The following is a 20,240-nucleotide window of genomic DNA, read 5'->3' as shown; positions in this document are numbered from 1 at the left end:
CCCCCAATGTCCCCATTTCCCCCCCCCATGTCCCCAGTGTCCCCCCAGTGTCCCCCAATAAACGCCCCCAACAGCCGCCGCCTCTCACGTGTCTCAATCTCCCCGGGTGACATTTCCCCCCCCTTTTTTTTTTTTTTCAACATGGCCGCCCCCAGCGGGCGCCGCCATTTTCTCCCCACCTCCTCAGCGGGCGCCGCCATTTTAAAGGCGGGTACGTCCGGCCGCCGCCATATTACACACCCCCCCACACACACAACCACACCCTTTCACCCGGAAGCGGAAGTAGAATCGCGAGATTCCACTTCCGGTTGCGGCGGGGCCGGGCGCGGAGCTTCCGGTTGGGGCCAGCGGCCGCGACAAAGGGACGATGGTGAGGGGGGGCGCGGGCCCCGGGGCCTTTTGGGTTTTTTTTTTTCGGACGCTGGGGGGGTTTCCCCCCCCCTTGAGGCCCTGACGTGTCCCCCCGCCCCTTCAGGACAGCGAATTTTCGGACGCGGAGGCGGGCCCGGGCGGGGAGGAGAACGCGCCGGTGTATTGTGTGTGCCGCAAACCCGACATTAACTGCTTCATGATGTGAGTGCTGCGGGGGGGGCGCGGCGCGGCTTAGGGGCGTTCCTGGGTGTTTGGGTGGGGTTTGGGGGTGTCTGGGGGGGGGCTTGGGGGCGTCCCTGGGTGCTTAGGGGGGGTTTGGAGGTGTCTGGGGGCGTCCCTGGGTGCTTAGGGGGGGTTTGGAGGTGTCTGGGGGGGTCTTGGGAGCGTCCCTGGGTACTTGGGGGGGGGTTTGGGTGTGTTTGGGGGCGTCCCTGGGTGTCGGGGGGGGGGGCCTGGGGGTGTCTGGCTGGGTTTGAGGGCGTCCCTGGGTGTTTGGGTGGGGTTTGGAGGTGTCTGGGGGGGTCTTGGGAGCGTCCCTGGGTGCTTGGGGGGGGTTTGGGTGTGTTTGGGGGCGTCCCTGGGTGTCGGGGGGGGGCCTGGGGGTGTCTGGGGGGAGCTTGGGGGCATCCCTGGGTGCTTAGGGGGGGTTTGGGGGTGTCTGGGTGGGTTTGAGGGCGTCCTTGGGTGTCTGGGGGGGTCTTGGGGGCGTTCCTGGGTACTTGGGGGGGGGTTTGGGGGTTTCTGGGTGTGTTTGGGGGCGTCCCTGGGTGTCTGGGGGGGGCTTGGGGGTGTCTGAGTGGATTTGAGGGCGTCCCTGGGTGTCTGGGGGAGGGGCTTGGGGGTGTCCCTGTGTGTTGGGGGGGGGGCTTGGGGGTGTCCCTGTGTGTTGGGGGGGGGTTTGGGGGTGTCCCTGTGTGTTGGGGGGGCAGTTTGGGGGCGTCCCTGTGTGTTGGGGGGGCAGTTTGGGGGCGTCCCTGTGTGTTGGGGGGGCAGTTTGGGGGCGTCCCTGTGTGTTGGGGGGGCAGTTTGGGGGCGTCCCTGTGTGTTGGGGGGGCAGTTTGGGGGCGTCCCTGTGTGTTGGGGGGGCAGTTTGGGGGCGTCCCTGTGTGTTGGGGGGGCAGTTTGGGGGCGTCCCTGTGTGTTGGGGGGGGGTTTGGGGGCGTCCCTGTGTGTTGGGGGGGGGTTTGGGGGCGTCCCTGTGTGTTGGGGGGGGGTTTGGGGGCGTCCCTGTGTGTTGGGGGGGGGTTTGGGGGCGTCCCTGTGTGTTGGGGGGGGGTTTGGGGGCGTCCCTGTGTGTTGGGGGGGGGTTTGGGGGCGTCCCTGTGTGTTGGGGGGGGGTTTGGGGGCGTCCCTGTGTGTTGGGGGGGGGTTTGGGGGCGTCCCTGTGTGTTGGGGGGGGGTTTGGGGGCGTCCCTGTGTGTTGGGGGGGGGTTTGGGGGCGTCCCTGTGTGTTGGGGGGGGGTTTGGGGGCGTCCCTGTGTGTTGGGGGGGGGTTTGGGGGCGTCCCTGTGTGTTGGGGGGGGGTTTGGGGGCGTCCCTGTGTGTTGGGGGGGGGTTTGGGGGCGTCCCTGTGTGTTGGGGGGGGGTTTGGGGGCGTCCCTGTGTGTTGAGGGGGGGTTTGGGGGCGTCCCTGTGTGTTGAGGGGGGGTTTGGGGGCGTCCCTGTGTGTTGGGGGGGTTTGGGGGCGTCTCTGTGTGTTGGGGGGGGGTTTGGGGGCGTCCCTGTGTGTTGGGGGGGCAGTTTGGGGGCGTCCCTGTGTGTTGGGGGGGCAGTTTGGGGGCGTCCCTGTGTGTTGGGGGGACAGTTTGGGGGCGTCCCTGTGTGTTGGGGGGACAGTTTGGGGGCGTCCCTGTGTGTTGGGGGGACAGTTTGGGGGCGTCCCTGTGTGTTGGGGGGACAGTTTGGGGGCGTCCCTGTGTGTTGGGGGGACAGTTTGGGGGCGTCCCTGTGTGTTGGGGGGGCAGTTTGGGGGCGTCCCTGTGTGTTGGGGGGGCAGTTTGGGGGCGTCCCTGTGTGTTGGGGGGGCAGTTTGGGGGCGTCCCTGTGTGTTGGGGGGGCAGTTTGGGGGCGTCCCTGTGTGTTGGGGGGGCAGTTTGGGGGCGTCCCTGTGTGTTGGGGGGGCAGTTTGGGGGCGTCCCTGTGTGTTGGGGGGGCAGTTTGGGGGCGTCCCTGTGTGTTGGGGGGGCAGTTTGGGGGCGTCCCTGTGTGTTGGGGGGGCAGTTTGGGGGCGTCCCTGTGTGTTGGGGGGGCAGTTTGGGGGCGTCCCTGTGTGTTGGGGGGGGGTTTGGGGGCGTCCCTGTGTGTTGAGGGGGGGTTTGGGGGCGTCCCTGTGTGTTGGGGGGGGTTTGGGGGCGTCCCTGTGTGTTGGGGGGGGTTTGGGGGCGTCCCTGTGTGTTGGGGGGGGGTTTGGGGGCGTCCCTGTGTGTTGAGGGGGGGTTTGGGGGCGTCCCTGTGTGTTGGGGGGGGTTTGGGGGCGTCCCTGTGTGTTGGGGGGGGGTTTGGGGGCATCCTTGTCTGTTGGGGGGGGGTTTGGGGGTGTCTCTGGCTGTTGGGGGGGGTTTGGGGGTGTCTCTGTGTGGCTGGGGGGCAGTTTGGGAGCATCCCTTGGCCCATGGGGGGTCTTAGGGGTGTCCCAGCCCCCTTGGGGTAGTTTTTGGGGTATCCCAGCCCCCAGCTCACCCCCTTTTTTCCCCCCCTTTTCCCCCCCCCGCCCCCCCAAAGCGGCTGCGACAACTGCAACGAGTGGTTCCACGGCGACTGCATCAACATCACGGAGAAGATGGCCAAGGCCATTCGGGAGTGGTACTGCCTGCAGTGTCGGGGTGAGGGGGCCCCCATTTTTTTTGCTGGCGGGGGGCCCCCCTTTTATTCGGGGGGCCCCCCTTTTATTCGGGGGAGTCCCACCCGTTTTTTGAGGGGGGTTTGTTTACCTGGGATTCAGTTTGGGGGGGTCTGGGGTGGGTTTAAGGGGAGAGAAATGGCCCCTCGGGTGGCTTCGGGGAGGGGAACCCCCAAAACTAAAGGGGTGATTAAAGTGGGGGGGGGGTCTCTCCCAGCTGCCTGACCCCCCGTTTTTGTGTGTGTGTCTGTGTGTCCCCCCCCCACCAGAGAAAGATCCCACCTTGGAGATCCGGTACCGGCACAAGAAGTGGCGGGAAAAGGAGCGGGAACACGAGAGCGTCAAGGCCCAGGAGCTGGCGCTGGAGCAGGGACGGGCCGCCAAGGTGGGCCAGGGGTCCCGGTTGCCCCTCCAAGGGTCTCGGTTGCCCTCTCAGAGGGTCCCAGTTGCCCCCTCAAAGGATCTTGGTTGCCTCTCAGAGGGTCCCGGTTGGCCCCCCAGGGGCCTTGGGTGCCCCTAGAAGGGTCCTGGTTGCCCCTGAAAGCTCTTGGTTGCCCCCCCAAGCGTTTTGGATGCCCCTCAAAGGGTTTTGGTTGCCCTTCCAGGGGCCTTGGGTGCTCTTAAAAGGGTCTTGGTTGCCCCCCCCAGGGGTCTTGGTTGCCCCCCCCAGGGGTTTTGGTTGCCTCTCAGAGGGTCCCGGTTGCCCCCCCAGGGGTCCCAGTTGCCCCCCCAGGGGTCCCGGTTGCCCCCCCAGGGGTCCCGGTTGCCCCCCCGGAAGGGTCCCGGTTGCTCTCTCAGAGGGTCCCGGTTGCCCCCCCAGGGGCCTTGGGTGCCCCTAGAAGGGTCCTGGTTGCCCCTGAAAGTTCTCGGTTGCCCCTGAAAAACTCTTGGTTGCCCCCCCAAGTATTTTGGATGCCCCTCAAAGGGTTTTGGTTGCCCTTCCAGGGGCCTTGGGTGCTCTTGAAAGGGTCTTGGTTGCCCCCCCCCGGGGTCTTGGTTGCCCCCCCCGGGGTCTTGGTTGCCCCTCAGAGGGTCCCGGTTGCCCCCTCAGGGGCCTTGGGTGCCCCTAGAAGGGTCCTGGTTGCCCCTGAAAGTTCTCAGTTGCCCCTGAAAAACTCTTGGTTGCCCCCCCAAGTATTCTGGATGCCCTTCAAAGGGTTTTGGTTGCCCTTCCAGGGGCCTTGGGTGCTCTTAAAAGGGTCTTGGTTGCCCCCCCCAGGGGTCTTGGTTGCCCCCCCCAGGGGTCTTGGTTGCCTCTCAGAGGGTCTCGGTTGCCCCCCCAGGGGTCTCAGTTGCCCCCCCAGGGGTCTTGGGTGCCCCTAGAAGTGCCCTGGTTGCCCCCCCAAGGCTCTCAGTTGCCCCCCCAAGGCTCTCGGTTGCCCCTCCGCCCCTCTCAGTTGCCCCTAAATCTTCTCGGTTGCCCCCCTAAGCCTTTTGGTTGCCCCCGCAGATCAAGCGCTCGGCCCGCATGTGCGGGGAGTGCGAGGCGTGTCGGCGCCCCGAGGACTGCGGCCAGTGCGATTTCTGCCGGGACATGAAGAAATTTGGGGGCCCCAACAAGATCCGCCAGAAGTGCCGCCTGCGGCAGTGCCAGCTGCGCGCCCGCGTGAGTCACGGCGCGGGGCGGGACCTTAGCGGGGCCTTGGCGTGACCTTAGCGGGGGCCTGAAGTGCCTTTCGTCTGGCCTTGGCGTGTTCTTAGCGGGCGATTGGCCTGGCCTTAGCGTGGGCTTGGGGCGTGCTTGGTGTGGGCTGGAAGCGGCCTTAGCGTGTGATTGGCATGGCCTTAGCGTGTGATTGGCATGGCCTTAGCGTGGGCCTGAAGTGGTCTTAGTCTGGGCGTGGAGTGTTCTTAGCGTGTGATTGGCATGGCCTTAGCGTGGGATTGGCGTGGCCTTAGCGTGGGATTGGCGTGGCCTTAGCGTGGGATTGGCGTGGCCTTAGCGTGGGATTGGCGTGGCCTTAGCGTGGGATTGGCGTGGCCTTAGCGTGGGTTTGAAGTGGCTTTAGTCTGGGCTCGGTGTGTTCTTAGCATGTGATTGGCATGGGGTTAGCGTGTGATGGGCATGGTTTTATTTTGGACATGGAGCGTTCTCAGCGTGTGATTGGCATGACCTTAGCGTCGACTTGAAGTGGGTTTAGTCTGGGCTTGGAGTGTTCTTAGTGTGTGATTGGCATGACATTAGCATGTGATTGGCATGGCGTTAGCGTGTAATTGGCATGGCTTTGTTCTGGGCGTAGAATGTTCTTAGTGTGTGATTGGCATGACCTTAGCGTGGGCTTGAAGTTGCTTTAGTCGGGGCTTGGAGTGTTCTTGGAATGTGCTTGGCGTGGTCGTAGTGTGGGCTTGAAGCATCCTTAGCGTGTGATTGGTGTGGCGTTAGCGTGTGATTGGTGTGGTCTTAGTATGTTGGTAGCATGTGCATGGTGGGGGCTTGGCATGATCTTAGAGTTTCCTTAGTCTGAGTTTGGTCTTAACACGTGCTTGGCTTGGCTTTAGCATGTTGGTAGCGTGTACTTGGTGTGGTCTTAGTGTGTGCTTGGCATGGCTTTAGTGCGTTGGTAACATGTGCTCGGTATGGCCTTGCCATGATCTTGGTGTGGTCTTAGCATGTGCTTGGTGTGGCCTTGGCATGGTGTTACCATGAGCTTAGTGTGTGCTTTGTGTCACTAGCATGTGCTTGGAGTGGCCTCAGCATGTGTTTGGCGTGTGCTTAGTATGGCCTTAGGGGGTCGTGTACGAGGTGGTAGCGTGTGCTTGGTGTGCCTTCTACATATGATTTTGGCATGTACTTAGTATGTGCTTGGTATGGCCTTACCATGAAGTTAGCATGTGTTTAGCATGTTGCTGGCATGACTAGTGTGTGCTTGGCGTGGCCTGAGTCTCCTTAGCATGTGCTTGGCATGCCTTTAGCATGGTATTGGTGTGTGAACCCAGTCTCAGCATGTTGCTAGCATGTTAGTTTAACTGTAACGTGTTTTTAGCACGTTGGCATGGTACAGATATGTGCTTAACACGTGCTTAACGTGTCTTTACCACGTTGCTTGTGTGCTTAGCGTGGCGGCGTGTTGTTAGCATGTTCTGGGCATGTTCTTAGCGTGTTTTTACGCTTCATGTTGCTTTAGCACGTTAGCGCAACCCTTAACATGTGTTTGGCGTGTTCTTAGTGCGGCAGCGAGCTGTTGGTGTGTGTTTAGCATGTGCTTAGTGCGTGCTCCATCCCGTGTGCTTGACGTGTGCTTGACGTGTGCTTGACGTGTGCTTGACGTGTGCTTGACGTGTGCTTGACGTGTGCTTGACGTGTGCTTGACGTGTTCCTTCTCCTCTCAGGAATCCTACAAGTACTTCCCCACCTCGGTGAGTCACCCAGATCCCCTTCGGGTGGGGGGGGGAGAGTTGGGGGGGTCCCTGGGAGGGGGTGGGGGCACCCCCAGACCCTTGGGTCCCTTCTGGGTGGGGGTGGGGGACCCCGGGCCACCTCAGGGTGGGGGTTGGGGGGGGGTCCCCAACACTTGGGTGCCATTTTGGGGGGGGTGTGTGTGTGTGGGGGGGTGTTGGGGTCTCTCCCAGCCACGTGGCGGGGGGCAGCGTGTTGGGGGGGGGGGGGGGGGTGTCTTGTGGGTCCTGGGTGCTTTAGGTGAACCGGGGGGGTTCTCGTGGGTGCCGGGGGGGGGGGGTACCGGCCGTCTGGGTGGGTGCTGACCCCCCCCCAGCTGGCGCGGGGGCGCGAGGGGGAGCTGGAGCTGCTGAAGGAGCAGCTGGGGGCGGCGGGGCCCCCCGAGAGCCTCTCGGACGAGGAGCTGCCGCTCGACCCCCGGCTCTACCAGGAGCTCTGCGCCGGCGCCTTCGATGAGCACGGCCTGGTGAGTCACCCCCGAACCCCCCCCGGCACCCCCGAACCCCCCCCGGCACCCCCAAACCCCCCCGGCACCCCAAACCCCCCCGGGCCCCTCACCGCGCCAAACCTCTGAAGTTCTCTGCCGGGGAGCAGCAAATCCCCTCGCACGGCGACTGAAAGGCCTCTAGGTGGGGCCGAAGTGCCCCAAAATTGCCCCAAAATTGCCCCCGAGCACCCCAAATTTTTCTAAAGTTGCCCCCGAAGGCTCTAAATTTCTCCAAAATCGGACGGAGATTTCTCCAAACTTGCCCCCAATTTCCACAAAATTGCCCCCGAGTGCCCCAAATTTCTCTAAAATTGGATGGAAATTTTTCCAAAATTGCCCCCGAGTGCCCCAAATTTTTCCAAAATTGCCCCCGAGTGCCCCAAATTTTTCCAAAATTGCCCCCAAAATTGCACAGAAATTGCCCCCAAAACTGCCCCCGAGTGCCCCGAATTTTTCCAAAATTGGACAGAAATTTTTCCAAAATTGCCCCGAAGTTTCTCCAGAATTGCCCCTGAGTGCCCCAAATTTTTCCAAAATTGCCCCCAAAATTGCACAGAAATTGCCCCCAAAACTGCCCTCGAGTGCCCCAAATTTTTCCAAAATTGGACGGAAATTTTTCCAAAATTGCCCCCGAGTGCCCCAGATTTTTCCGAAATTGCCCCCGAGTGCCCCGAAGTTTCTCCAGAATTGCCCCCGAGCGCCCCAGATTTTTCTAAAGTTGCCCCCGAAGGCTCTAAATTTCTTCAAAATCGGACGGAGATTTCTCCAAACTTGCCCCCAATTCCCACAAAATTGCCCCCGAGTGCTCCAAATTTTTCCAAAATTGCCCCTAAAATGGCACAGAAATTGCCCCCAAAACTGCCCCCGAGTGCCCCAAATTTTTCCAAAATTGGACGGAAATTTTTCCAAAATTGGACGGAAATTTTTCCAAAATTGGACGGAAATTTTTCCAAAATTGGACGGAAATTTTTCCAAAATTGGACGGAAATTTTTCCAAAATTGGACGGAAATTTTTCCAAAATTGGACGGAAATTTTTCCAAAATTGGACGGAAATTTTTCCAAAATTGGACGGAAATTTTTCCAAAATTGGACGGAAATTTTTCCAAAATTGCCCCAAATTTCTCCAAAATTGCCCCTCAGTGTCCCAAATTCCCACAAAATTGCCCCGAATATTTTTCCAAAATTGCCCCCAACTGCCCCAAATATCTCCAAAATCACACAATTTCTCAAAAATTGCCCCAAATTTCTCAAAAATTGCCCTCGAGTGTCCCAAATTCCTCCAAAATTGCCTCCAAATGCCCCAAATTTCTCCAAAATTGCACAGAAATTGCTCGAAAATTGCCCCAAATTAGCCCCAAATACCCCCAAAATTTCCCCCAAGTGCCCCAAATTCTGCTTCAGGGGCCCCAACTCCTCCCAAAATACCTCACACCCCCCCCCATGTTCTTTAACACGCTTAAAACAGTGCTTGGGGTGCTCAAACATGCTTAAAACATGCTTAGACACACGTAAACATGCTTTTGACACCTGTAGCGTGCCTAAACATGCTTAAAACATGCCACAACATGCTTTGGGGACCCCAAATCCCCCCAGAATTGCCCAAAACCCCCCAGGTTGCCCCTGTCACGGCTTCTTCACACGTGTCAGGGCGTGTTTTCCTGTGTTAGGGCATGTCCCTGCCCGCCCCCACCCCCAATGTCCCGTGTGCCCCACATGACCCCCCCACGTGCTCTCCTGTGATCATGCGTGTCCTTGCGTGTTCCCCTGTGGCGGTGTCACATGTGTCACAGGGTCCCCATGTCACAACATGCTTCCTACCGTGTGTTTTGCCATGTTGAGGCATTTTTATCACGTCAGGACAGTTTGACACATGTTTTTAGCGTGTTAATGCCCATTTTTAAGCATGAGATCACATCAAAGCATGTTTTTACCATGTTGAAGCATGTGTTTAGCACGTCAGGACAGGCTTTAACCCTGTTGAGGCACCGTGTGGTATGATTTAAGCATGTGAAAGTACCAAAGCATGTTCAGACACGTAGCATGTTTTAAGCACGTTTAATCACACTACAGCATGTTTAAAGCCTGTTTACACATGCCAAAGCATGTTTTAAACATGTTTGAGCACCCCAAGCCGTGTTTTAAGTGTGTTAAAAACACGGGGTGCGTTTGAAGCATGTTTAGACATGTTGTAGCATGTTTTAAGCATGTTTACACATGTCAAAGCATGTTTTGAACATGTTTGAGCACCCCAAGCCATGTTTTAAGTGTGCTAAAGAACAAAGAGGGGTGTTTAAAGCATGTTTATGCATGTCAGAGTGTGTTTTAAACATGTCTGAGCACCCCAAGCCGTGTTTTGAACGTGTTAAAGGACACAGAAGTGTATTTGAAGCATGTTTGGGCACAATGAGGCGCGTGTTAAGCAAGTTTAGGTGTGCCCAAGCATGTGGAACCATGTTTTAAGTATGTTGAGGCCCACCAAAGCGTGTTCTAGGCATGTTGAAGCATGCTTTAAGCGTGCTGAGGCGTGTTTTAAGCATGTTTTGGCACACTGAGGCATGTCTTAAGTCAGTTAAGGTGTGTCAAAGCATGTTTTAAGCATGCATAGCCACACTAAGCCATGACTTAAGCATGTTTAGGCACCCGGAACCATATCCTAAGCGTGTTTTTGCGTGTCCAGGCGGGTTTTTATGCATTGAGGTGTTTTAAGTATGTCAGGACATGTTTTTTCACGCACCAAGGTGGAATTTAGTCTGTGTCGGGGCGTGTTTTCCTGTGTTGGGTGATGATTTTTCCACTTCGGGGCGTGTTTTTGCGTGTCGAGGCGTGTTTTGGCGGTGCTGAGGCGTGTTTTTGGCGTGTTCCTGCCCCAGCCGTGGCTCAGCGACCCCGAGGACGCCCCTTTCCTCGACCCCGTCCTGCGCAAACGCGCCGTCAAGGTCAAACACGTCAAGAGGCGGGAGAAGAAGTCGGACAAAAAGGTGGGGACGGCTGGGTCCGCACTGGGAGTTACTGGGAGGGCTACTGGGAGTTACTGGTGGGCACTGGGAGGCACTGGGAGCTACTGGTGGGGCTCTGGTGGGCACTGGGAGGCTGTGGGGGTTACTGGGAGGGCTACTGGGAGCTCCTGGGGGAGTACTGGTGGGCACTGGGAGCTCCTGGTGAGGTTCTGGTGGCCCCTGGGAGCTACTGGGAGGCCCTGGGGATTACTGGGAGGGCTACTGGGAGCTCCTGGGGGCGTTCTGCTGGTTACTGGGAGGGATACTGGGAGGTCCTGGGGGTTACTGGGAGTCACTGGGAGGATTACTGGGAGTTACTGGTGGGGTTCTGGTGGGCACTGGGAGGCACTGGGGGTTACTGGGAGCTCCTGGGGGGGGTTCTGGTGGGCACCGGGAGGTACTGGGGGTTACTGGGAGTCACTGGGAGGGCTACTGGGAGCTCCTGGGGGGGGTTCTGGTGGGCACTGGGAGGCACTGGGGGTTACTGGGAGTTACGGGGAGGGGTGCTGGGAGCGACTGGTGGGGCTCTGGTGGGCACTGGGAGGCACTGGGGGTTACTGGGAATCACTGGGAGGGCTACTGGGAGATCCTGGGGCGGTTCTGGTGAGTACTGGGGGGTTCTGGTGGGCACTGGGAGCCTGTGGGAGTTACTGGGGGCTCCTGGAGGGGTTTCAGTGGGTACTGGGAGGGTTACTGGGAGGTTCTGGTGGGGACTGGGGGGTTACTGGGAGCCACTGGAAGCTCCTGGTGGGGTTCTGGTGGGCACTGGGATGCCTTGGGGGTTAGCGTGAGTCACTGGGAGGGCTACTGGTTGCTCCTGGGGGAGGACTGGTGGGCACTGGGAGTGACTGGGAGGGCTACTGGGAGCTCCTGGTGGGGTTCTGGTGGCCACTGGGAGCTACTGGGAGGCCCTGGGGGTTACGGAGAGTCACTGGAAGATCTACTGGGAGCTCCTGGTGGGGTTCTGGGGGTAACTGGGAGCTACTGGGAGGCCCTGGGAGTTATTGGGTGTTACTGGGAGGCCCTGAGGGTTATGGAGAGTCACTGGAAGAGCAACTGGGAGCTCCTGCTGGGATTCTGGAGGTTACTGGGAGCTACTGGGAGGCCCTGAGGGTTAGTGGGAGGGCAACTGGGAGCTGCTTGTGGGATTCTGGTGGCCACTGGGAGCTACTGGGAGGCCCTGGGTATTACTGGGAGCTCCTGGTGGGATTCGGGGTGTTACTGGGAGGCCCTGAGGTTTATTGGGATGGCTTTTGGGAGCTACTGGTGGGCAGTGGGAGCTACTGGGAAGCCTTGAGAGTTCCTGAGAGGGTCCCTGGAGCCTTACTGGTGCTGACTGGTCCTTACTGGTGGCAGAAGGAGGAGCGCTACAAGCGGCACCGGCAGAAGCCGCGGCACCGGGAGCGGAGCCGGCACCCGGAGCGCCCCGACGCCCGCGACCCCGCCGGGCTGGGCCAGTGCCTGGGCCCCGGCTGCACCCGCCCCGCCCGGCCCCCCTCCAAGTACTGCAGCGAGGCCTGCGGCGTCAAACTGGCCGCCAAGTGAGTACGGACCAGTTCAAACCAGTATAGACCAGTATGGACCGATATAGAGCAAGATGGAGTAGCGTGGAGTGTGCTAGACCAGTGTGAGCGCTGGGTTATCCCAGTACTGCAGCAAGGCCTGTGGGGTTAAACTGGCTGCCAAGTGAGGATGGACTAGTATAAACCAGTATAGACCAGTATAGACTAGTATAAACCAGTATAGGCCAGTATAAACCAGTATAGAGTGATATGGAGTAGTGTAGAGTGTGCTAGACCAGTGTGAGCACTGGGTTATCCCAGTACTGCAGCGAGACCTGTGGAGTCAAACTGGCCGCCAAGTGGGAATGGACCAGTATAAACCAGTATAGACCAGTATAGGCTGATATAGAGCAATACGAAGTAGTGTGGAGTGTGCTAGACCAGTGTGAGCGCTGGGTTATCCCAGTACTGCAGTGTGGCCTGTGGAGTCAAACTGGCCACCAAGTGAGTATGGACCAGTATGAACCAGTATGGACCAGTTGGGACCGATATAGAGCAATATGAAGCAGTGTGGAGTGTGCTAGACCAGTGTGAGCGCTGGGTTATCCCAGTATGGCCTGTGGGGTCAAAATGGCCGCCAAGAGTGAGTACAGACCGGTTCAAACCAGTATGGATCAGTATAGACCAGTATAAACCAGTACAGACCAGAGCGGATCCGGAGCTCCTGGGGCACCGGGGACACCCCAGGACGCCCCCGTTACCCGCGTCTCCCTCCCCACCCGCCCCTCCCCGCCCCATCCCGCCACCGGATCGACGAGATCCTCCCGCACCGGATCCCAGACCGGGTCCCAGACTGGTTCCCTCACCGGATCCCGGACCGGATTCCACACCAGATCCCAGACTGGGTCCGTCACCAGATCCCAGACTGGATCCCAGACCGGGTCCCACACCAGATCCCAGACTGGATCCCAGACCGGGTCCCACACCAGATCCCAGACCGGATCCCAGTCTGGGTCCCAGACTGGGTCCCACACCAGATCCCACACCAGATCCCAGACTGGGTCCCACACCGGATCCCAGAGCGGATCCCGGGGATCCGGAGCTCCTGGAGCGCCGGGGACACGCCAGGACGCCCCCGTTACCCGCGTCTCCCTCCCCGCCCCCTTTCCACATCAACGAGATCCTCCCGCAGCGGATCCCAGACTGGATCCCAGACCGGGTCCCTCACTGGATCCCAGACAGGATTGCACACCAGATCCCAGACTGGGTCCCTCACCGGATCCCAGACAGGATTGCACACCAGATCCCAGACTGGGTCCCTCACTGGGTCCCACACCAGATCCCAGAGTGGATCCCAGAATGGATCCCGGGGATCCGGAGCTCCTGGAGCACCGGGGACACCCCAGGACGCCCCCGTTACCCGCGTCTCCCTCCCCGCCCCCTTTCCACATCAAGGAGATCCTTCCGCAGTCGATCCCAGAGCGGGTTCCACACTGGATCCCAGAGTGGATCCCTCACTGGGTCCCACACCGGATCCCAGACTGGTTCCCTTACCCGATCCCAGACCAGATTCCACACCAGATCCCAGACTGGATCCCGGACTGGGTCCCACACCAGGTCCCACACCGGATCCCAGACTGGGTCCCACACTGGATCCCAGACTGGATCCCGGGGATCCGGAGCTCCTGGAGCGCCGGGGACACCCCAGGACGCCCCCGTTACCCGCGTCTCCCTCCCCGCCCCCTTTCCACATCAACGAGATCCTTCCGCAGTCGATCCCAGAGCGGATCCCAGAGCGGATCCCGGGGATCCGGAGCTCCTGGAGCGCCGGGGACACCCCAGGACGCCCCCGTTACCCGCGTCTCCCTCCCCGCCCCCTTTCCACATCAACGAGATCCTTCCGCAGTCGATCCCAGACCGGGTTCCACACTGGATCCCAGAGTGGATCCCTCACTGGGTCCCACACCGGATCCCAGACTGGTTCCCTTACCTGATCCCGGACCAGATTCCACACCAGATCCCAGACTGGATCCCGGACCGGGTCCCACACCAGATCCCAGACCGGATCCCAGACTGGGTCCCAGACCGGATCCCAGACTGGGTCCCACACCAGATCCCACACCGGATCCCAGACTGGGTCCCACACTGGATCCCAGACTGGATCCCGGGGATCCGGAGCTCCTGGAGCGCCGGGGACACCCCAGGACACCCCCATTACCCGCATCTCCCTCCCCGCCCCCTTTCCACATCAACGAGATCCTTCCGCAGTCGATCCCAGAGCGGATCCCAGAGCGGATCCCGGGGATCCGGAGCTCCTGGAGCACCGGGGACACCCCAGGACACCCCCGTTTACCCGCGTTCTCCCTCCCCGCCCCATCCCGCCACCGGATCGACGAGCTCCTCCCTCGGCGGATCCCGCGGCGGATCCCGCCGCAGCTCCCTGACCCCCCCGCCCCGCCCCGCAGCCGGATCTACGAGATCCTGCCGCAGCGGATCCAGCAGTGGCAGCAGAGCCCCTGCGTGGCGGAGGAGCACGGCAAGCGCCTGCTGGAGCGCATCCGGCGGGAGCAGCACCAGGCCCGCCTGCGCCTCCAGGACATGGAGCGGCGCTTCCACGAGCTCGAGGGGCTCATCGCCCGCGCCAAGGGACACCCCCCCCGCGAGGACGAAGAGGTGGGTGCCCCCCCCCCCCCGCTACCGTCACCGGCTCAGCACCCATGGGTGCGCCCCACCCCACCCCGACACCCGTTATATTTTATCGCGGGCCGGGGTGACGCCGCCTGTCCCGACCGCAGAGCACGGAAGGGGACAGCGAGGACACGGACCTGCAGATCTTCTGCGTGTCCTGCGGCCACCCCATCAACCCCAAGGTGGCCCTGCGGCACATGGAGCGCTGCTACGCCAAGGTACCTATAGCCCCTATAGGGGACAACAGCGCCCAGGGGACACGCACGCGCACACACGCCCCCCCCCCCCCCCCCCCCCAGGGACGTGGCAACGACAGCACCCAGCACGCGCCCGCCGTGAGGGCGTGGGGGGGGCGGAGAAGGTCGTGTTGTGGGGATCTATAGGGGAGCCTGGGGGTGGCCTGGGGTCTATAGGGGATCTATAGGGGAGCCGGGGGGTGTCCTGGGGGCTGTAAGGGGCTCTATAGGGGAGCCGGGGGGTGTCCTGGGGTCTATAAGGGGCTCTATAGGGGAGCCGGGGGGTGTCCTGGGGTCTATAGGGGATCTATAGGGGAGCCGGGGGGTGTCCTGGGGTCTGTAAGGGGCTCTATAGGGGAGCCGGGGGGTGTCCTGGGGTCTATAGGGGATCTATAGGGGAGCCTGGGGGTGGCCTGGGGTCTATAGGGGATCTATAGGGGAGCCGGGCGGTGTCCTGGGGTCTATAGGGGAGCCGGGGGGTGTCCTGGGGTCTATAGGAGATCTATAGGGGAGCCTGGGGGTGTCCTGGGGTCTATAGGAGATCTATAGGGGAGCCAGGGGGTGTCCTGGGGTCTATAGGGGATCTATAGGGGAGCCGGGCGGTGTCCTGGGGTCTATAGGGGATCTATAGGGGAGCCTGGGGGTGGCCTGGGGTCTATAGGGGATCTATAGGGGAGCCTGGGGGTGGCCTGGGGTCTATAGGGGATCTATAGGGGAGCCGGGGGGTGTCCTGGGGTCTATAAGGGGCTCTATAGGGGAGCCAGGGGGTGTCCTGGGGTCTATAGGGGAGCCGGGGGCTGTCGTGGGGGCTGTAAGGGCTCTATAGGGGAGCCGGGGGGTGTCCTGGGATCTATAGGGGAGCCGGGGGCTGTCCTGGGATCTATAGGGGAGCGGGGGGCTGTCCTGGGGTCTATAGGGGATCTATAGGGGAGCTGGGGGCTGTCCTGGGGGCTGTAAGGGCTCTATAGGGGAGCCGGGGGCTGTCCTGGGGTCTATAGGGGATCTATAGGGGAGCCGGGCGCTGTCCTGGGATCTATAGGGGAGCCGGGGGCTGTCCTGGGGTCTGTAAGGGGCTCTATAGGGGATTTCCTGGCTCTCCTGGGGTCTAGAAGGGGGCTATAGGGGGCCTTGGGTGGATCTATAGGGTCTCTTGGGGGACTATAGGGCCCCCTGGGGGTCTATAGGTGCCTTGTGGGGCTCTATAGGGTCTCTCAGGGGGCTGTAGGCATCCTCTGGGGTTCTGTTTGGTCTCTCTGAGGTCTATAGGGTCCCTGTGGGTGCTATAATGTCTTATTGGGGGCTGTAGGGTCCCTGTGTGGGGCTGTAGGGTCCCTGTGTGGGGCTGTAGGGTCCCTGTGTGGGGCTGTAGGGTCCCTGTGGGGCTCTATAGGGTCCCCGTGGGGCTATAGGGTCCCTCGGGGGCTCCCGGGGCCCCGCAGCACCCCCTATATGTGTGTGTCTGTCCCCCCGCGGGCAGTACGAGAGCCAGACGTCCTTCGGGTCCATGTACCCCACCCGCATCGAGGGGTGAGCGCCGGGGGGGCGCTGGGTGCTGGGGGGCTCGGGGGGGGCGTTATGGGTGCTGGGGGGGGGCTTTGGGGGGTGCTGGGGGGCTATAGGGGGACTATGGGATGCTGGGGGGGTCTGGGGGGGTGTTGTGGGTGCTGGGGGGGCTCTGGGGGGGGTGTTATGGGTGCTGGGGGGGCTTTGGGGGGTGCTGGGGGGCTTGGGGGGGGCTATAGGGGGACTATGGGGTGCTGGGGGGCTCTGGGGGGGTGTTGTGGGTGCTGGGGGGCTCTGGGGGGGTGTTGTGGGTGCTGGGGGGCTCTGGGGGGGTGTTGTGGGTGCTGGGGGGCTCTGGGGGGGTGTTGTGGGTGCTGGGGGGCTCTGGGGGGGTGTTGTGGGTGCTGGGGGGGCTCTGGGGGGGCTGGGGGGCTTGGGGGGGGCTATAGGGGGACTATGGGGTGCTGGGGGGGTCTGGGGGGGTGTTATGGGTGCTGGGGGGGCACTGGGCTCTGTGGGTGCTGGGGGGGCTCTGTGGGTGCTGGGGGGCTCTGTGGGTGCTGGGGGGTTATCTGGGGGGCTCTATGGGTGCTGGGGGGGGTTATGGGTGCTGGGGGGTGTGGGAGGGGCTTTATGGGTGCTGGGGGGTATCTGAGGGGGTTTATGGGTGCTGGGGGGGTTTCTGGGTGCTGGGGGGTTTCTGGGGGGTGGGAGGTGTTTGGCGGGTGCTCGAGGTGTTCTCTGGGTGCCGGGGAGGGTTTCTGGGCACTGGAGCGGGTGAGAGGAGCTTTATGGGTGCCGGGTGGGGGCGAGGGGGTTCCCCAGACCCCTGGGTGCCCCCCCAAACCACTAGGTGGGGGGGTGTGTGTGTGTGTCCCCCCCCACCCCACCCCTCCCCAGGGCCACCCGCCTCTTCTGCGACGTCTACAACCCCCAGAGCAAAACCTACTGCAAGCGCCTGCAGGTGCTCTGCCCCGAGCACTCCCGCGACCCCAAGGTGAGGGGCACCCGTGGGTGCTGGGGGGGCACCCGTGGGTGCTGGGGGGCCACCTGTGGGTGCTGGGGGGCCACCTGTGGGTGCTGGGGGGCCACCTGTGGGTGCTGGGGGGGCATCTGTGGGTGCTGGGGGGGCACCTGTGGGTGCTGGGGGTACCTGTGGGTGCTGGGGGGCACCTGTGGGTGCTAGGGGCCACCTGTGGGTGCTGGGGGGCCACCCGTGGGTGCTGGGGGGGCACCCGTGGGTGCTGGGGGGCCACCTGTGGGTGCTAGGGGCCACCCGTGGGTGCTAGGGGCCACCCGTGGGTGCTGGGGGGCCACCTGTGGGTGCTAGGGGGCCACCTGTGGGTGCTAGGGGGCCACCTGTGGGTGCTGGGGGGCCACCTGTGGGTGCTGGGGGGCCACCTGTGGGTGCTGGGGGGCACCTGTGGGTGCTGGGGGGCCACCTGTGGGTGCTGGGGGGGCCACCTGTGGGTGCTGGGGGGGCCACCTGTGGGTGCTGGGGGGGCACCTGTGGGTGCTGGGGGGGCACCCGTGGGTGCTGGGGGGCCACCTGTGGGTGCTGGGGGGGCACCCGTGGGTGCTGGGGGGCCACCTGTGGGTGCTGGGGGGGCACCTGTGGGTGCTGAGGGGCACCTGTGGGTGCTGGGGGGCCACCCGTGGGTGCTGGGGGGCCACCCGTGGGTGCTGGGGGGTCACCCGTGGGTGCTGAGGGGCACCTGTGGGTGCTAGGGGCCACCTGTGGGTGCTGGGTGCCACCTGTGGGTGCTGGGGGGCCACCTGTGGGTGCTGGGGGGGGGCTCTACGCAGCGGGGGAAAGGATCCAGGCGATGAAGCATCGTGAAGGTCCCTTGGGTGTCATCAAGGGTCCCTTGGGTGTCACCGAGGTCCCTTGGGTGTCATCAAGGGTCCCTTGGGTGTCACCAGGGTCCCTTGGGTGGCGCTGAGGGTCTTGTGAAGGTCATCAAGGGTCCCTTGGGTGTCATCAAGGGTCCCTTGGGTGTCACCAGGGTCCCTTGGGTGGCGTTGAGGTCCCTTGGGTGTCACCAGGGTCCCTTGGGTGGTGTTGAGGTCCCTTGGGTGTCATCAAGGATCCCTTGGGTGTCATCAAGGATCCCTTGGGTGTCACCAGGGTCCCTTGGGTGTCATCAAGGATCCCTTGGGTGTCACCAGGGTCCCTTGGGTGGCGTTGAGGTCCCTTGGGTGTCATCAAGGTTTCTTGGGTGGCATTGAGGGTCTTGTGAAGGTCATCAAGGGTCCCTTGGGTGTCATTAGGGTCCCTTGGGTGTCACCAGGGTCCCTTGGGTGGTGTTGAGGTTCTTGGGTGTCATTAAGGTCCCTTGGGTGTCACCAGGGTCCCTTGGGTGGCGTTGAGGGTCTTGTGAAGGTCATTAAGGTCCCTTGGGTGTCATTAAGGTCCCTTGGGTGTCACCAGGGTCCCTTGGGTGTCACCATGGTCCCATGGGCGTCATCAAGGCTCCGTTGGGCGGCGGCGAAGGCGCCCTGGGTGTCACCGTGGTCCCGTGGGTGTCCTTGAGGGTCGCTCGGTCATCGCGGAGCCTCCCCCGGGTGTCCCGGCGGGCGCACCCATGGGTGCGGGTGCCCGTAGGTGCCGGCGGACGAGGTGTGCGGGTGTCCCCTGGTGCGGGACGTCTTTGAGCTGACGGGTGACTTCTGCCGCGTGCCCAAGCGCCGGTGCCACCGCCACTACTGCTGGGAGAAGCTGCGCCGCGCCGAGGTCGACCTGGAGCGCGTGCGCGTGGTGGGTGCTCCGCCGGCACCCCAGGGTGCGGGGGGCTGCGCGGGTCCCGCGGGGGTCACTGAGGGTCCCACGGGTGTCACTGAGGGTCCCACGGGTGGCTTTGAGGGTCCCACAGGTGGCTTTGAGGGTCCCACAGGTGGCTTTGAGGGTCCCTTGGGTGTCATCGAGGTCCCTTGGGTGTCACTGAGGGTCCCTTGGGTGTCATTGATGGTCCCTTGGGTGTCACTGAGGGTCCCATGGGTGTCATCAAGGTCCCTTGGGTGGCTTTGAGGGTCCCTTGGGTGTCATTGAGGTCCCTTGGGTGTCATTGAGGGTCCCGCGGGGGTCATCGGGGTCCCGCGGGTGGCTTTGGGGTTCCTTGGGTGGTGGTGAAGGTCCCGCGGGTGTCACTGAGGGTCCCTTGGGTGGCTTTGATGGTCCCATGGGTGTCATCGAGGTCCCTTGGGTGTCACTGAGGGTCCCGCAGGTGTCATCGAGGTCCCATGGGTGCCATCAAGGTCCCATGGGTGTCATCAAGGTCCCTTGGGTGTCATCGGGGTCCCGCGGGTGTCATCGGGGTCCCGCGGGTGGCTTTGGGGTCCCTTGGGTGTCATTGAGGTCCCACGGGTGTCACTGAGGTTCCCTTGGGTGTCATCGAGGTCCCTTGGGTGGTGGTGAAGGTCCCTTGGGTGTCACTGAGGGTCCCATGGGTGGCTTTGAGGGTCACGTGGGTGTCATCGAGGGTCCCTTGGGTGCTGTTGAAGGTCCCATGGGTGTCATGAAGGTCCCCGGGGTGTCACCGAGGGTCCCTTGGGTGTCGCTGGGGGCCCTGACGTGTCTCCCTGTCCCCAAGGGTGTCCCTGTGTCCCCAAGGTGTTAACCCGTGTCCCTAACGACGTCCCCGGGGTGTCCCCAGGTGTTAACCTGTGTCCCTAATGATGTCCTCAGGGTGTCCCCCATGCCCCCAGGTGTTACCCCGTGTCCCTAATGACGTCCCCATGTCCCCAATTCTGCCCCCAGGTGTTACCCCATGTCCCTAACGAAGTCCCCATGTCCCCAATTCTGCCCCCAGGTGTTACCGTCCCCATGTCCCCAATTCTGCCCCCAGGTGTTACCCCGTGTCCCTAATGACGTCCCCATGTCCCCAATTCTGCCCCCAGGTGTTACCCCGTGTCCCTAATGACGTCCCCATGTCCCCAATTCTGCCCCCAGGTGTTACCCCGTGTCCCTAATGACGTCCCCATGTCCCCAATTCTGCCCCCAGGTGTTACCCCGTGTCCCTAATGACGTCCCCATGTCCCCAATTCTGCCCCCAGGTGTTACCCCGTGTCCCTAATGACGTCCCCATGTCCCCAATTCTGCCCCCAGGTGTTACCCCGTGTCCCTAATGACGTCCCCATGTCCCCAATTCTGCCCCCAGGTGTTACCCCGTGTCCCTACTCGTGAGTCCCCAATTCTGCCCCCCGGTGTTACCCCGTGTCC

General features: G+C 62.2%; 2 protein-coding genes across 3 annotated transcripts in view; both read left to right on the top strand.

Moving 5' to 3' along the window:
- The first annotated feature begins 311 nt into the window (after nucleotides 1-311).
- On the top strand, nucleotides 312-19,808 carry CXXC1 (CXXC finger protein 1). 2 transcript variants are annotated; one of them, XM_074931142.1, is made up of 15 exons: nucleotides 312-370; nucleotides 476-573; nucleotides 3,094-3,194; nucleotides 3,481-3,596; nucleotides 4,662-4,817; nucleotides 6,542-6,568; nucleotides 7,039-7,074; nucleotides 9,967-10,074; nucleotides 11,449-11,633; nucleotides 14,060-14,267; nucleotides 14,390-14,500; nucleotides 15,996-16,045; nucleotides 16,922-17,018; nucleotides 18,627-18,779; nucleotides 19,727-19,808. In XM_074931142.1, the coding sequence occupies exons 1-15, from the start codon at nucleotides 368-370 to the stop codon at nucleotides 19,796-19,798; spliced, it is 1,521 nt and encodes a 506-aa protein (XP_074787243.1). In that variant the 5' UTR covers nucleotides 312-367; the 3' UTR covers nucleotides 19,799-19,808. The 2 variants fall into 2 exon arrangements, with proteins under 2 accessions (XP_074787243.1, XP_074787242.1); XM_074931141.1 differs by having other exon boundaries at nucleotides 6,925-7,074.
- Nucleotides 19,809-20,156: 348 nt separating this feature from the next.
- The window catches only part of LOC141973006 (methyl-CpG-binding domain protein 1-like), a 15,737-nt gene continuing 15,653 nt past the window's right edge, over nucleotides 20,157-20,240 (top strand). Inside the window, exon 1 of the mRNA XM_074931088.1 lies at nucleotides 20,157-20,200. Coding sequence (XP_074787189.1) covers nucleotides 20,157-20,200 — 44 coding nt within the window. The remainder of the gene's footprint in view (nucleotides 20,201-20,240) is intronic.

Source organism: Athene noctua, chromosome 39, assembly GCF_965140245.1.
Source record: "Athene noctua chromosome 39, bAthNoc1.hap1.1, whole genome shotgun sequence".
In the NCBI taxonomy this organism is placed as follows: domain Eukaryota; kingdom Metazoa; phylum Chordata; class Aves; order Strigiformes; family Strigidae; genus Athene; species Athene noctua.
The sequence above is the reverse complement of the archived record's forward strand: the minus strand, read 5'-3'. Positions and strand labels throughout refer to the sequence as shown.